Genomic DNA, 17,551 nt, shown 5'->3' with positions numbered 1-17,551 from the left:
TAATGGCAATGATCCCAAACGTATTGTGTAAAGGTTGGCCAAGACCCATAATATTTGAATCAAACTCAGCAGGTTGGTTTTATGGCTGCTGCTGACTTTGGTAACTGAGACACAAGGTGCTAAATAACTAAACAATTGAGATTCAAAATCGAATTAACAAAATATACCCAAAATACCAGGTAAAGCAGAGGGACATTGTTAAAGAAGGTGTATCAAGGTGTATCACGTATATCAAGAAAACAAAAGTAAAATCTGAATCTTTTGTCCAGTGGATTTGTACATTTGACCAAAAAGAATGCAGTAAAGAATTAAGTCAATGGCTTCACAATGGAGACACAAGACTGCAGATGCTGCAAGCTTAAGCAAAAAACAAAACGCTGGAGATGTTGCTGAACTGTTTGTCAGACCTATTTGCCCTACTGAGACTGAAAACTATATCATGGGATATAACATCTAGTCAACATTTATTGTACAATGCTATGATGTTAAACACAAATAATCTGTTTTTGAGGCATGATTTAGCAAGTGTTTCTGTATTAGCCATTTCCCCCAAAGCCTCCCTACAATACCCATTTCAACTTGGTTTTATTTTGGAGGAACAGGGGTACTGAAAAAAGGCAGCCAGTTAACACCTTTGTAATCTAGCCCATCTAGGGAGCAGGCAGAACATTTTGATGTTCTCAGCCTGGCAAGATTTCAATAATGCACTTCTTTGAGTATTCTGATGTTTGAAGAGACTGAGCATGTTATATCCAAGTAACTCAGTAAACTAGTGAATATATCTTGGATGCTCTTTTATTTTATCCATTGATACAATCCTTGAATGAAATAATGCATGGATTTATGCAGCTCACGGTTTCCTTTTGTAAGAAGTTAATCTGTGCACAATGTATTAAACTTACTCTCCGGCTATATACTCAAACATTCCCACAATGTAGTTACTGTTTGTGTATTGCGTTCACAGATTACACGAGGTGAACCCATATTTAGATTTTAGGCCTTTATTCCAAATTGAGGCATTTTTGCAGAGGGAGTATTGAACACTTGTTTGCCACGTGTATTTTATAAATATTTATGCTGGCCTAGTCATAATGTTGCATCTTCTGTGTTAAGGTAACAGTGGTTCCAGTGAGTCATTATCTACTGGTCTTTGGATACAGTGGAGTGGGTATTGTAGTTCTGAAATGAATGTGAGCTTGTCTCTATTAACTTGCTTCTTGTGTTTCTTAGCGACCTAAGAAACCTCCGCCTCCATTAGCTCCAGCTGTGAAACCATTACCAGGTAATTCTTATTAGTTATAATTTACTATAATAGAGCTAAATACAGTGTTCCCATTATATGAGGATCAAGTACACCTAAGTTATGATCCATGGAGCTATCCTTTAATTTATAAGCATTGCGACATTACATTTAAATTTAAGATACCAGTGTATAATTACAATTGCTTTGTTATAGACTATTTGTGTTCTTTCTTTATCGTATATTAAATTGTTTAATGGTTGATATCAAAGATATGCAAATTAATAGATTATTTGTGATTGTTTTAAAAGTATGAATGAAGTTTAACCACTGGCAAGCTGATAATTATTTATAATTCACCAGTGTGTAGCTGGGATGTCGAATCTCTGTCTCTGGGGTTAAATGGGTTCACTGAACACTGATAACCTAATAACATTTTTCTTTTCGGGGTCTCGCATGGGCCCCAGTTATGCCTATCTTTTGGTTACATTGTATATTCCTTGTTCCAAACATACCCCGGCACCATTCCTCAATTCTTTCACTGCCATATTGACTATTGCTGCTGCCTCCTGCACCCAAGAGAACTTGGTGATTTCATCAGCTTAACTACTAACTTCCACCATATTCTCAAATTCACTTAGATTTTCTCTGATACCTCTACCCTCTTTTTTGATCTCTGTTGACTTCATATTGGACAGGACAACAACTAACCTGTACTTCAAAATCCACTGACTAATCCTACAAACCCACTGATTCTCACAGCTACCTGGCCTACACCTGCTCCACCCTGCCTCTTGCAAGGAAACCATCCCTTCCCAATTTTTCTGTCTCTGACACATCTGCTCCCAAGATTAGGCTTTCCTCTTGTGGACACCTGAAATGCCCCCTTTCTTCAGTAAACGTGATTTCCCGTCTTGTTGTTGATGGAGCCCTCACACTTCTCTTTGTCGTGCAGTTCTGCTCTTGTTCCCCTTACCATAATCCATAATATGGATTGAGTTCCCCTGATCCCCACCTTTCATCCCACCATCCACTGCACCAACATATCATCTCCAACATTTCTGCCACCTACATGATCTCAACACAAGTCAAATCCACCTCCCCACCACTCTCAGCTTTTCTTGGAGACTGCTCTCTCAGCAACACCTTGGTTCACTCATCCCTTCTCACCTAACCTGCTCCTTCCCAGGCACTGATGTGACCTCCTTTATATCAGCAAGACCAAGTGTAGCTGAGGTGACCATTTCACTGAACACGAGTTTAACCCACAAAGGCCTGCTGGAGCTCCAGGGTTGCTTGTCATTTTAACTCCACTTCCCATTCCCATATCGAACGTCCTGCCAACGACTTCCTCAATTGTCAGAATGAAACCACATGGTAACTGGAAGAACAGCACCTCATATTCCACTTGGGTAGCCTCCAACTCAACTGCATGAATGTTGAATTTTCCAATTCAAGTAATATCCCTCTAGGCCATTTCTCTTTCTCTTACCATCTCCCACCACCTAATTACCCGACTCCTTTCACTTTGTCCATAGGCTCATCTCTCATCCATATCTCCCTTGTATTCCATATTTCCCTTGTATTTCCCCCTCGCCCCCACCACCTTGCACTCTTCCATTCATATCCCATCCATAGGCTTTATACGTCACCCCTTCTCTCCTTATCTGGCACCCTATTGTCTCCGTTTCATCTCTAGCCTTTGTTATTGACTACCCATCCCCCCCCCCCCCCCCCCCCCACATTTATTCACCTATCACTTGCCAGGGTTTGCCCCCCACCCACACCTCACCTTTTTCGACTCCCCCCCCCCCCCCCCCCCCCCCATCTGAAAAAGGTTCTTGACCTGAAACATTACAATTCAACAGTCTCCTTTCTTTTCTGATGGTAATCTTTGCCTACAGACTTCAAAAGAACTGAAGAAAAACCTGTTCAGTGGGAGATTTTGTTGGCTTACTTACTTACTTAATGCCTATTATGCCTCCTGGCATGTAGGGCAGCAACAAAGGTCCTCCACTCCTGTCTGTTCTGGGCTAGCTTCTGGACCATTGTTTTCATTTCCTCCTCTACAGTTCGACGCCAGGTGGTTCTGGGTCTCCCTCTTTTCTTTTTCCCTTCCAGTGCAGGGCTATTCTTGGGGTCTGTCTGGTTCTCTTCTCAGTATATGGCCAATCCAGTTCCAGTGCCTTCTCATGATGATGGTGTCCATGTTCTCTTGTCGGCATTGAGCAAGGTGATCTTGGTTGGATATGGTGTTTGGCCAAAATATTCTAAGGCGGCTTTCTCCTTTGACATTCATCCTAGCATCTGTCGATAGCCATGGAAGCCCATCATGCCCAGTAGTGTTGATTACTTCAGTTGCTGTTTCCGTAACATATTTGTTTTACAAGACAGGGTTTTTAGCCCTGTGCTCAACCTCCAACCCTGGAGGACCAGTGGATCGAATCTGGAGGACCAGTGGATCGCTCTTCGTCTCACCTCTACCCTTCGACCTGTCCAGCATAGGAGACCCTAAGAGGAGACAAATCTCCCGCTGACATAGCTCTAAGGGTCAGTGAGACACACTAGCTCCCCGATCACGACAAGGTTGCAATCCAACAGGGAGGATTTTGTTGGCAAGCAGATGTTACTTGAAGGCTACTGTACTGCCAAGCACTATTCTGTGATTATACACATATGTCAAAGTATCTTTTATTGTCATTCAGACTTTTCAGTTTGAATGGAATTTCGTGCCTTGTAGTCATACCATAGAATAAAATAACAAAACACACACTGAACACAGATTTAACATCCACCACAGTGAATCTACCAGGCACCTCCTCACTGGGATGGAAGGCAAAAGTCTTAAAGTCCTTGTCTCTTCCCGCCTTGTTCTCCCTCTGTGTTAAGACGATCCAGGCTTCCAGGCTTTGATGTGACCCCGCCGGGTGATGGTAAGTCCCGCGGCCGAATCCGAGCTCCGCGAACGGGCCGGTTCAAACTCCGCGGCCCGGGGCGGACGAAACTGCCACCCTCCAGTCCAGCAGACAAAGCTGTTGTTGCTGGAGCTCCGGAGAACCGGTCACCAACCTGGGACCTGCGAGCTCCCAACGTTGTTGTCCACTGGGCCCGCAACCGAGTCCACTGGGCCTGCAGCTGAGGCTCCGAAGTCGGGTCGCCGCCGCCGCAATGCCACCACAGCCTCGAAGTCGGCCAGTTGGTAAGTCCTGGCTCTGCCTCCGGAGCCTCGAGGTCGGACTCTGTTGGAGGCAGCCAGCTCCGCGATTAGGCCTCAGCTCAGACGGAGGCGGGGGAAACGACAAGAAAAGGTTGCATCCCTCCCCCTGAAGGAAGACACTAAAAACAAGTTTCTCCCATCCCCCCCACACATACGCAACTAAAATAAACTGAATAAACTAAAACACCAGGACAAAAGAAAACACACTAAAAAAAAGAAAAGACGAACGGACTGCAGTCGAGCCGCAGCTGCAGGGTAGCGCCTCCAATTCCGGAATTTATTTTGTAAGTTCTTTATATCTGTAGTTTCCTTAATAGTACCTCACATTTTGGTTTGTTAGGACCCAAATTTGATGGTTCGCTTGTGGACAAAAAGAATGAAGCAAAAAGAGTACCCCCAGAAAGACCAGATTCCTTGCCAACAAGGTTAGAGGACAGAGGTATGAAAACTGCTACCTTCCCCAGGGGGTGTCTGATTAATCTCTTTATATATTAAGTTGATGTCTGACAGATGGACTGCTCCTTTCATAGGTAGTGGCATTTTGCTTTCCCGTTGTGACCTCCTGCATGATCTAGAGCACCAGGGGCGCAGGCCCAGGAGAAATTGAAGCCTGCCAAATAGTTTGTGGCTGCAGGATTAGAGCCGGTTTGAATTGCGTGGTGAACGCAATGATTTAAGTATTCCGAACGGTAGTTAATTCTCTGTGCAACTGTCAGTGTTGTTTTGTGATGATGTACTTATCTTTAGTATGGAGGGGATTCAGCCTTAAATCCATCCAAAAACCCTAAGGTGTTTTGTTAAAATTGACTGACGCTGTTGTTCTTTGCCTAGTAAATACCTTGAATATAGTCTGGGCTGCTCAGTTATTGGTTGTGTAATATAATATGCTTGGGCAGGAGGCCCATAGGTCCTTCAATACAGTAAATGGACATGTTGCAGCTGCGGTCTCAGTCGCATCCTGTAGTATTTTCCAGGGAACCCTGTTTTTAATAGGAACAGTCTCAAAATAATGTTTGGTGTCTTTTTTGTTTTTTGTGCCTGGGCATTGAATTTCCCAAGTATAGGTCAAAGGAAAATTCATGTTATCTCGGTATTGATTCTGTAACTGAAAAAGACTGACACAGTGATTGTGCAGGTGTTTGTATTTATAAAATAAGAAATGTTCATTTAACTCAAACTGAATATAGGTAGTTCTGCTGCAACACATATTTCCATAAATGTTAATCGGATAAAATGCGATTGATCAATTGGGGAACACTATTTGGTTACATGGACTGAATTGGTTAAGACAAGATTTTGATCAGGAATTGACAAGCAGAATAAAAGTTGTCAGGTAAAAGAATAGTTTAGGGAAAAAATAACCTTTCCATTGCTTTTTAAAAAAAATCTGTGCAATGATACTTTACTAAACAAAATGCAGCCCGTGGTGTCTTTAACTTACAGTTACAAAAATAAATTTACAAAAATCCTGTGGCAAATATAACTTTGCTATTATGAGTCTGAAGTTCTCTCTTTTCTCCATTAACATAATTGTTTTTACAACACAATTTTTTACAAAGCAAGATTTCTTAAGAACATAACTATTACATTATAGAACTAACTGTAACTATTAAATATATTGTTTCAGAGTTCCACCTTGTTGGGAGGGGCAGGGTAGAGAGAAAGAAAATTGCTACCTTGCGTTAGCCCCTATATTTAGGATTCCCCATTGGAAGGAATAACTCTCTGTTTATCTTGTTCACTCATATAGATCATGTGATAGAAGCACAATTAGGCCACTCATGGATGTTCTAAATCTCCCTCCTAATCCCATTCACCTGCCTTCGCCCCATAATCTCTGACATCTGTACTAATCAAGATTTAATTATTTTAATCATCCCGGTTAGATCATCCCTTAATCATATAAACTCAAATGTGATCTGTACAACTTCACCTGGTAATCTAAGACTTTATTGCTGTTATCATTTTGATGGATCTGTTCTGCACCCTCTCCAAGGTTAATCTAACCTCCCTGAGATCCAACACCCATTCCTCTAAGGGGTTCGACCAGAGCTTTGCACAGCTTTGCATAACATTCACCCCTTTCCCTGCGTTGGAATAAAATCTAATTGTCATTCATCTGTGCATTAGCTTTCAGTGATATCTGTGCACAAGCTTATTCTTGGCTGCTCACCATTTTGTGTCATGTATGGCTCTCTATCAGTGACCTGGATACAAAAGTAAGTAAAACTAAAGCATTTGATTCAGATCCTGGGTGACATCATTATTCACATTCTACCAATATACCCACTCTCCTTGCATTGCTTCATGCTACTTCCAACCTTCTAATGCATGTCTTTCCTATATCAGTAAGAAACCTAAAAAAAAACGTGCATTTCCATTTTTGCTAACAATTTCTTGTGAAATTGTGACTCAATGAATACTGCCAACCTGACTATGAGGGGTCAAACAGGAAAAGATTGAATGCTCTAATGGTTGCTATAGGAGATCTTGGCCCTGGTTGCCTAATCAATGACATCCCTTCCTTCCATTATATCAGAAATAGAGATGTTTTCTGGGGATGGTATGATTATTGTTTCCATTCACAACGATATAGCGAAGCACCCTGCCTGCACACGGCATCTTGGGAGGTCAAATAGATGTAAGTGTAAGATGTGTATAGTAAATGGTAAGGTACCAATGAATGTTGATGTACAGGGGGAACTTGGGACTGGAAGGTTCAACACGAATGGATGGGGTAACGACGGCATGATTTCATAGGTCGGGGTAATGTATATAAAAGTTGGATCATTATGTTGCCCTTGGAGTGGGAAGGAATGAGTTGACCAGGGAGTTGCGGAGGGAACGGTCTTTGCGGTAAGCAGGAAGGGGAGGAGATGGGAAGATATGGCTAGTAGTGGGATTCTGTTGGAGCTGGCGAAAATGTTGGAGTATTGTGTGCTGATGGGGTGGAAGATGAGGACAAGGGGGACTCTGTCCTTGTTACGAATGGGGGGAGGGGGAGCAAGAGCGGAGCAACGGGACATTGGGCAGACGCTAGAGCAGTGGTTCCCAACGTGGGGTGTATGCCCCACAGGGGGGCAATTTGATTTTTAAGGGGGCAATTGAGCGCGACTGAGGAGGTCTGGATCCAAATTTTCGATTTTTATTTTTTTGGATTTTCCATCAGGTAAACATATGTAGTTTATGTTTCAGATGTTATTTTGAGTAAATAATTTTTTTTGGGTAAAAATGGTCTTTATTGTGTAGTTATTACATAATCACGAGCCATCGCTCTTCATGCACGTCGCACGAAGCGTGCGAGGTCATGGGAGAACCTTATTTATTGAATTGGATTTAGAAGTGCGATTCCATGCGATGGGGGGGGGGGGGGCATCAGGGCTTTTAGAGGTGATTAGGTGGGGCATGGCCAGAAAAAGGTTGGGAACCACTGCTCTAGAGAGACCCTCCTCTAGAATGGAAGAGGGGAACCCCAGTTCCCTCAAGAATCTTTATTTATTTATTTTTTAATTTTATTTTATTAGAAGCAATTGTACAGAGATAAAACATTCGGCATCTAAGACTATACAATTATTGTACAGCTTCATTTTTAACCTTATAAACTAAATTATGAAAATGAAAAGAGAAAAAAGAAGTAGAAAGTGAGGAGATAGATTGAAGAAGAACAAAAGAGAATCCCTTAAACTACCAAAGCAGTGTAGTAGATAGATAAAGGAATTTTAAAAAAAGATAAAGAAAAGTGGAGATACACCTTGCCTTACCAAGTATTGGATTTAAATTTAATTTTGTGTTGCACCATACTATTGTTGTAAGAATTCGGTAAAGTCTTAAGAAATTGATCTGGTTTTTCCGCCAAGACAAGCCTAATGTTTTCCAAATGTAGTGTCTTGGACATATCTGTGATCCACATCTGCACTGCAGGCACTGTTGTCTGTTTCCAAAATATTTCACCATTATTAGGCCATAGTTAAGGAAATGTCTTTGAAATATCATTAGCTAAGAACAGACCTCTGACATACCTAGTGTGATCAGTTTTATATTGGGATCCAATTTAGTTTTAAGTATTTTAGAAAATATATCAAAAATTCCCCTCCAGAAGTTTTGTAATTTTGTGCAGGAAACAAAAGCATGGGTTATAGTCGCTTCTTGGAGGAGACATTTATCGCAGATAGAGTCATTTGTTTAATTTAAACTTTGAATAATAGTCTATGCAGTATTTTTAATTGTATTAGGGAGTGCCTAACATTAAGAGAACAGTAATGTATATATAAAAGACTTTCCTCCCAGCTAACTTTTGAAATTGTTAAACCCAATTCATCTTCCCATGCTCGCCTAATTATTTCCGACGATGAAATATGTACATTTAAAAAGGTATTGTAGAAATAGGATATTAACTTATTTGTATCCGCCTTTCTGTTCATGCATTCGTCTAATGTATCTTGGCCCATAAAGTGACAATCTTGCGTGTGTATTTTCACATAGTCTCGTATTTGAAGATATCTAAAGAAATGACTACTTCAAATGATATTTCACCTGTAATTCTTGAAACGAGAGGAAGGTCCCCTTCTCATAAAGATCTCCCAGCTTTTTAATTCCTAGGCTTTCCCATTGTGCAAACGCCTTGTCTAAAGTAGACGGTTTAAACGAGGGATTATTACCGATTGGTAAGAGGAGAGAAAAAATTCTCAATTTAAGGGTTGATCTCAACTGTTTCCAAATTCATAAGGTGCTATGGATTATCGGATTTTTCTCATACATTGATTTCTTCAAATGTATTGGAGAGAAGAATCGCGCCTATATTGAAAGGCAAACAATCTTCCCTCTCCATTTTTAACCAGTTTACTTGTTGGCATGTATCGTCCATCCAATAAATTAAATTTTTAATATTAGTTGCCCAATAATAGAGAAGAAAATTAGGGAGAGCCAGTCCACCAATTTCTTTAGGTTTGCATAAATGTCGTTTATGAATTTATGAGTTTTATAAAACTAGATAAAGTTTGGAATCAGAGTCGAGTTTAAAAAAAAAGTTTTTAGGGAGGTAAATCGGTATTGATTGAAATAGGTACAGGAGTTGTGGAAGGAAAATCATCTTTATGGCATTTACTCTACCAATAAGGGAAATCGGAAGTGTTTTCCAAAATTGAATAAGGGCATTTAATTTGGTGATTAATGGTTGAAAATGTGCTTGAAATAGAGAGGGATATTTTCTAGTCACGTAGACTCCAAGGTATTTAAAATTTTCAGTAACAATTCTAAAGTGAAATTTTAGGAGATGTAAGGGGTCTTGAGGTTTTATCGGCATAATTTCATTTTTATTCCAGTTTATTCTATACCCTGAGAAGGAGAAAAAATGTTCTATAAGGTTTAGTATATTTGGGATACTGACTTGGGAGTTGGTAATATATAAAAGTACATCGTCTGCATATAACAAAATCTTCTTATTAGTATGTTTAGTATTATAACCATGAATGCTCGGATATACTCTTATACTTTCAGCTAAGGGTTCTATAGCAAGGGCAAATAACATTGGTGATAAAAGCACACCCTTGTCTATTGCCCCTGGATAATTGAAATTTAGGTGACAGAGTTTGATTAGTCAGTATTCTGGCAGTCGGATTGTTATATAACAACTTTATCCATGAAATAAAATTTTCTCCTAGTTGGAATTTTTGAAATACTGTGAAGAGATATTCCCATTCTACTTGGTCGAATGCTTTTTCTGCGTCTAAAGAAATAATTGATAAGCCTTTTATATCGTTCTGTGTGAGTATATTATATTAAACAAGCGTCTCAAGTTATTGAACGAATGTTCCCTCAAGAATGAGGACATCTTCGAATATCTGCTATGGAACACCTCATCATGGGCACAGATAGAAACAGAAAATAGGTGCAGGAGTAGGCCATTCGGCCCTTCCAGCCAGCACCGCCATTCAATATGATCATGGCTAATCATCCAAAATCAGTATCCCGTTCCTGCTTTTTCCCCATATCCCTTGATTCCTTTAGCCCTAAGATGTGGGGTGTAGACAGAGGAATTAGGAGATGGGGATAGAGCCTTTACATGAAGCAGGGTGGGAAGAAGTGTAGTCTAGATAGCTATGAGTGTCAGTCGATAGTCTGTCTCCTGTGATGTATTGGTTCATGGTCACCCTCTAAAGGACAATTGCAGATTCGTTATTGATTTTGCCCATTTCAAAGACATTCATATCCTATAAATAAACGAAAATGGGAGCAACATTTTCCCCTGAATATAACTAGTTTTGCTGCACTGAGTTATATTTGTACTGATTATGGGATATTTACCTAGTGAACCATTAGCAATGTTGGAAGATTGTAACATTGAAAGATTCCCTGATTTACAATGATCAACCCATTGTAAGAATTTCATTGTTCTCTCTGGAACAAATGGCAATAAAACATTATTGACTCTTGATAAGTATTTTTACAAGATACTTGAACATGATTTAAAGAAGAGTAACCTGAAGGTATATGTGGAAAAGAAGGTAAATTACATTCTGCTGCTTGGATGAATGCGTACCCAAGCCAAGACTTGATGGGCCAAAAGGTGTGGATAAATGTGACTTTTCCTTGCTGGGAACTTTGGAACAAGATATCATAGTCTCAGGATATGAAGCAAAACATTTTGGACTGAATTGAGGAGATATTTCGTCTCTCAAGTGGGTGATGAACCTTTGGTTCTCTACCATAGAAAGGTGTGTAGGCCGAGTCACTGAATGAATTTAAGAAGGTGGATTTCTAGACGTAAAAAGCATCAAGGGGTATGGAAAGTGAGCAGCAATATGACATTGAGATAGAAGAATACCAATGATAATATTGAATGGCTTTGCGGACTTCAAAGTCATAATTGTCTTTTTTTTTCATGAACAAATACTGTGAGTTGCTTTTGTTTTTTCCGTTACACAATTGAAATTGGGAAGTTACCATTTGGGAAGATGTATGTTTGTTTTTAATTAATAAGTCAATGGTACCAGTCAGCATAAATTCTTTCACCAGTTGTTGATAGACGCGGCTTGTACACGCTAGAATTTAGAAGATTGAGGGGGGACCTTATAGAAACTTACAAAATTCTTAAGGGGTTGGACAGGCTAGATGCAGGAAGATTGATCCCGATGTTGGGGAAGTCCAGAACAAGGGGTCACAGTTTAAGGATAAAGGGGAAATCGTTTAGGACTGAGATGAGAAAACCATTTTTCACACAGAGAGCGGTGAGTCTCTGGAATTCTCTGCCACAGAATGTAGTTGAGGCCAGTTCATTGGCTATATTTAAGAGGGATTTAGATGTGGCCCTTGTGGCTAAAGGGATCAGGGGGTATGGAGAGAAAGCTCAGGATACTGAGTTGGATGATCAGTCATGATCCTAATGAATGGCGGTGCAGGCTCGAAGGACCGAATGGCCTATTCCTGCACCTATTTTCTATGTTTTTGTGTTCTACTTGGGCAACACAAAATTTGTCACGTTATTAACATTTTCATGCAAACTTCAGTCAATCGTCATCTTTTATAAGTCGCAGAAGCTTTATAACTTTGCCTCCTTCTATGTTGAGCAGCATTTTTATAGTTGCCTATTTAGAGCAGAATATTCTAGCCTAATATTTAAGGAAAGAACAGCTGGGAATTTCAAAATATACTTATAGTATAACATTAAATGCTTTTTCCCCTCAAAGGTTGCAATAGTGCCATTCCCAGTGCACAACTGTGTGAGAGTCATTACAAGTAAATGCCACTTTGGACAGGTGTTAGATTATTTAAGAAACTGGCTTGAACAAAGTATAGTTGCAGAGATTATACTGAACATACCAGATATCTTTTATCAAGATATATTATGAATTTTAATGTTTTATAAGGGAAGAAATTCTTCAGTGTTGTGAATATTGTTAGGAAATAAAATGCCCTGATGTTTACATTTCAGAAGAAAAGCCGGAGAGAGATCAGAAATCCATAGAACTGGGCAAACCATCAGTACCTGCAATACCACCTAAGAAACCTTTGCCTCCCAAGACTAATTCTTTGAACAGACCAAATGCATTGCCTCCCAAGAGGCCAGAAAGACCAGCAGCACCTGCAGCTCATGCCAGGTATTTTTTTTGCCAGCTTTTATCAATTTGCACTTCTTGTTTAATATTGGTTTGTTGTAATACAGAATATTACAAAATCAAAAAATAACATTTTCTGTAGATCGAGAACACTATTTCTAAAGCATTCCTTAATTTCATTCTTCACTTTGGTGCTCCTAATTTCATTTGTTCAGTTTTTGTGTAGGTTAAAAAGTTTCCCCTGATTAATAGATGATACATGCATCACTAATTTTCTGATTTATTCTCTGCCCAATATCATACTGCTATTTGGTGACCTGTAATTCTCACAAGATTTTATGGTCCATTTTAATTTCGTAATTCCATCCAAACAGATTTTAAATCCTGACCTGGCTTGCCAAAGTGATTTCTTACTGTTAACCTAATCCCTTGATAATCATGTGATCCCACCTCATTTTCCTTTTGAGTACCCTTCTAATTGTCGAATTTGTACTTTCAGCTCCCTCTCTTGGTCACCTGCAGCTTTGATTGCCTAATGGGAAATAGATAGTTCCCATTTACTTTTGTTTGAGTCTTTTTCTGTGTCTGAGTATATGGTGTAGACAAATACTATCAGTACATTAAAGTATCTAGACAACTACTTAAGTCCCAAGGCATAGACTATTGATTAAATGCTAGTAAAAGGGATTACTTTGGATAGGCATTTGATGATCAACATGGACTGAAGGGCCTGTGTTTGTGTTGTTTGATTCTATGATAATGTGTTTGTTCATTTTTTTGTTTTTATCCTTATTTCCTCTTTATATCCTCCTTTTTATGAAGAGCATATTATCTCCTTGCTCGTCTTTCCTTTTTTACATATAACCATCTAACAATTACAGCACGGAAACAGGCCATCTCGGCCCTTCTAGTCCGTGCCGAACACGTATTCTCCCCTAGTCCCATCTACCTGCACTCAGACCATGACCCTCCATTCCTTTCCCGTCCATATAACTATCCAATTTATTTTTAAATGATAAAATCGAACCTGCCTCCACCACCTTCACTGGAAGCTCATTCCACACAGCTCATTCCACACAGCTCATTCCACACAGCTACCACTCTCTGAGTAGTTCCCCTTCATGTTACCCCTAAACTTCTGTCCCTTAATTCTCGTCATGTCCTCTTGTTTGAATCTTCCCTACTCTCAGTGGGAAAAGCTTATCCACGTCAACTCTCTCTATCCCTCTCATCATTTTAAAGACCTCTATCAAGTCCTTCTGCACTCCAAAGAATAAAGACCTAACTTGCTCAACCTTTCTCTGTAACTTAGTTGCTGGAACCCAGGCAACATTCTAGTAAATCTCTTCTGTACTCTCTCTATTTTGTTGACATCCTTCCTATAATTAGGCGAGCAAAATTGTACACCGTACTCCAGAATTGGCCTCACCAATGCCTTGTACAATTTTAACATTACATACCTTTGATCAACTTTGTTGCAAATGCTCAATGCATTTTTGCCTCTGAGTCTGTATATACTAACTGTACTAAGCAGAAGGTAAGTGTCTTTGTGGTTGGTTCAACATGTCTGCACCAACATGTTTAAAATTCTGTGAAAAATCTAAAAGAATATTAGTTGTTGACTCTTGCAGTTAATATCCAAAAGTAATATCCTGACTATTCAACAATATGGGTTTTTAACCTACTCTTCTTTTATAATGGTTAGACAGATGGCATGCATCATTCATTTTTTCTTCCCATAGTTAATCAATAAATTGTACTCATTGTGGAAGTGACTTATGCTAAGTAGAGAAAAATGTATCATAAGGAGTGCTTCCAGGTCACAATCCGAATCTTGAGAATATCATAAGCAATGGCAGCATGTTTGACTTGATTTGGTTAAAGAGATATAATTATGTATAAGGCACTTGAGGTTAGTATTAAACTTTTGAATTGCAAATCAATGGGGTTTTGCACAGCAGGTTCATCTTCCATTTGGAGGTATGAGTAATTATTTTGCTCACAATTGGATTTCTTGCAAGCCAAATGTAACAGATCCTGTCCGAGACAAGTGATCTTAATGCTCTCATTCATCTCAGTTTGTATAATTATTTAGAAAAAAATCTTAAGATATAAAAGTGATGTTTTTAATGTATTCATTGTACGTGCTTTGCTCCATTGCTGCTGAATGGTGGTAAGAGTTTAAATTGAACAAAAATCAACTACATCTAGCTACATTGTGCAGCTATGTATAGATTAATTTATTGTTGTATACATCATACTACAATGTGCTAGTTTCTTTGGATCTCATGGAGTAAACACTAAATACAATACGTACAACAATAAAATCAACACTGATTGCAAAATATATAATGGTGCAAACATTATAGTGTAATATGAAAACCGTTTTCATCGTTGATCTGGCTATTGTGGGCAAATTTAAAGATCAAGTTGACATTGTACTTGGCCACCTGGTCAATGGTGTACAGGGAGTAGAGCAAGGGAGTGAGCTCACAACCCTGAGAAGCGCCAGTGTGGAGAGACGGGGTGAAGGAAATGCTACCAATTCCAATGAACTGAAGTCTACCAGTTGTAAAGTCCAGTATGACTTAAATTCACACAAATGGCTAAACTGGTGAGGATCAGCCCACTTCTGGGATGAGTCAGTGATATCTGTTGGGCAAATTAATTTTTATTAAAGTGATAGTACCAAAATGTTTTTTAGGAGGATGTATGCCAGTTTTACTTGCATGTTCTTTCTGCTCTTTCTAACTTATATGTATTGAAAAGTGATTTTAAACAAAATTCTTAGCACGTGACCAGCAGTCAATCATGTGCTTAGCTGAAATAAATGTCCAGACTCATAATCCAAGCAGACGTAGTAAAATTGGTCATTCGTGGAAATCTGGTGGTTTTGTTTGGAGGTTTTCTAAAGAAATTATTGAACCTATACTATTGATAGTAACCAAACAATGTGACTATAATTAAAAACCTCTATGCTGCCATGAATGTCTCATTTCTAAAAGTATTTTAGAAGGGCTGAATTGCTTAAGTTTGAATAAATAAGTTTTCATGTTTTGACATTCTACAAAGGTGTCACTGTAGATCTTTAGTATAACTTGAATTAATTAAAGTAATAATGTGCATGATGTTGTTTATTTGGGCAGGTCTGACAGTGACCCAAAGGCAGAATTAGGATCTCCAGCTCTTTTTCTCAGTACATCAGAGAGAGAGACCTTGGAAAAGACCAATGACATTGGTAAGAAGTCACCGTCCTGTTCAGCTGCTGTTTCGAATTATCTATAAATAGCTGCATTATCGTGAAACTGCACACTGCATTATAACACACATTGGCATATTGATCTGCAGCAGTGAACCAATACTAAGTACGTATTGTGTTAATGGACCCTTACTCCGAATAGGATTTATTACAAACAGTAGTGAAAATTCAAGCCAGAAAGCTTGATTTCAAAGGAGCTGCATTATCTGTAAAGTAAGCAGCAGATTAGTTCTGCATTGCAAAATGGCTTATGACAACGAGTCACTGCAGAAAAGCAAGTAGCTCAAATTTGTGTCTTGTAGCAATATAGTTATTTTGAACTTTACCGGTTTTATACTTGTGTTTGTAATAAGATTTATTTAACTATGGGAGTTCTTTATGTGCACTAGAATTAAAATTCATATAAGTAAAGTAACAGTACAGTGACATGTTAAATATTCTTGGAGAAGCTGCAGTCCTTTGGAGTGGTCAGTATATCTCACATGCATCAGTGAGTTCAAGAAACTGTTATAATGTATTGCATTGGTTGCCGTTGTTCGTTTTTCTATCAGCACTGAGAAATTCTTCATAATTCTTTTGAAGTGAAGTTAGTAAGTATTTAGTCTCTTTATAAACATTTTTAATGTTAAATCTTTATTATTTACTCAAGTTATGTTCTTTTCAATTTAGTATTGATATTTTTTTATTGCTGTTAGACCATTGGTTAACAAAACACCGGATTTTAAATATTATTCTTAATATTTGTTGGGTTTTGCTTCGAGATGCATTGAAAGACTATTTATAGCTAAGTACTGCAAACAATAAATAAATTTAAATGTTAATAAAAATTTACATAGTATTAAGTTTAAATAGATCTAATATATAAAACATCCGTATACTAGTTGTAGAGAAAAATCATTTTTTCCTTGCAAAATAGTGAGAAATTGTGAAGCCTTCACATATACAGCAACTTTCGTCATTCTCACTCATTTCCTTGTGACTGCTATAGCATGTTATTTGATGGATAAGAAATAGTAGATTTTCAATCCAGCATTAAACCAATCTGCTACACATTTATTCCTGACTAGTGTTTTAAAACATGTTTTATTTTAAGAGCATAAGAGCCATCATACAGAATAATAGATCTGTGCAGCACAGAAGGTGGCCTTGTAGCCTTGGCCTATTATGCCTGAACAAACAAAACAGTTAATTCTACTCTGTTCTTTCATTGATTTCTGCAAGTAATTGTTCCTTGCAAAAAGAGCAATTACGCAGAATATACATTCCATATAGAATTATTATAGAATCTAGTCCCACCAGCTGGGAATTTGTACAGAGCGGTGTAGCAACCACACCCTTCTCTAGTAGTCATTACCAGTCAGGGAAGCAAGTGTGGGCAAAATAAAATGTGTTGTGTCCCTTTAAATTCCTGACACTACTCCTTCAGCCAGTGGAATCCTGGCTATAACAATATTGTACGTCATTTCCTCTTTGTCAGTTATTTTAGATCAATGTCTTCTCAGTATAGAAGCTTCGGCCAGTGGCAGAATAGACAGTAGAATTTCCATCCATAGCTAATTAACTGTCCAATTGCGCAAGAGAGCTTCTGTAAGCCACTATAACGGATGAGATAGTACAGAAGTGGGGGACGGGATAGTCCCTCCCAATTCTCCAGACATAATTTCAATGCTGAAAATATGAAAAATTGGAGATACCTTAATTAGCTTGTGTAGGGTTTATTGCTCAACTTTCAGTCTCAATCCTAGAAATGTGTTACTTGCATGGCCTCAGAATCGAGTGAA

General features: G+C 38.8%; 1 protein-coding gene across 3 annotated transcripts in view; it reads left to right on the top strand.

The window, feature by feature from the left end:
* sh3kbp1 (SH3-domain kinase binding protein 1) overlaps positions 1-17,551 on the top strand; it is a 177,144-nt gene that overhangs the window by 139,246 nt on the left and 20,347 nt on the right. For 2 of the 3 annotated variants that reach the window (XM_055644905.1, XM_055644907.1), the window contains 4 exons: positions 1,231-1,282; positions 4,798-4,896; positions 12,388-12,553; positions 15,658-15,749. In XM_055644905.1, coding sequence (XP_055500880.1) covers positions 1,231-1,282; positions 4,798-4,896; positions 12,388-12,553; positions 15,658-15,749 — 409 coding nt within the window. The remainder of the gene's footprint in view (positions 1-1,230; positions 1,283-4,797; positions 4,897-12,387; positions 12,554-15,657; positions 15,750-17,551) is intronic. The other variant, XM_055644906.1, reaches the window with a different exon arrangement.

Source organism: Leucoraja erinacea, chromosome 13 (assembly GCF_028641065.1).
Source record: "Leucoraja erinacea ecotype New England chromosome 13, Leri_hhj_1, whole genome shotgun sequence".
In the NCBI taxonomy this organism is placed as follows: domain Eukaryota; kingdom Metazoa; phylum Chordata; class Chondrichthyes; order Rajiformes; family Rajidae; genus Leucoraja; species Leucoraja erinaceus.
This window is presented reverse-complemented; position numbering and strand designations above follow the sequence as displayed.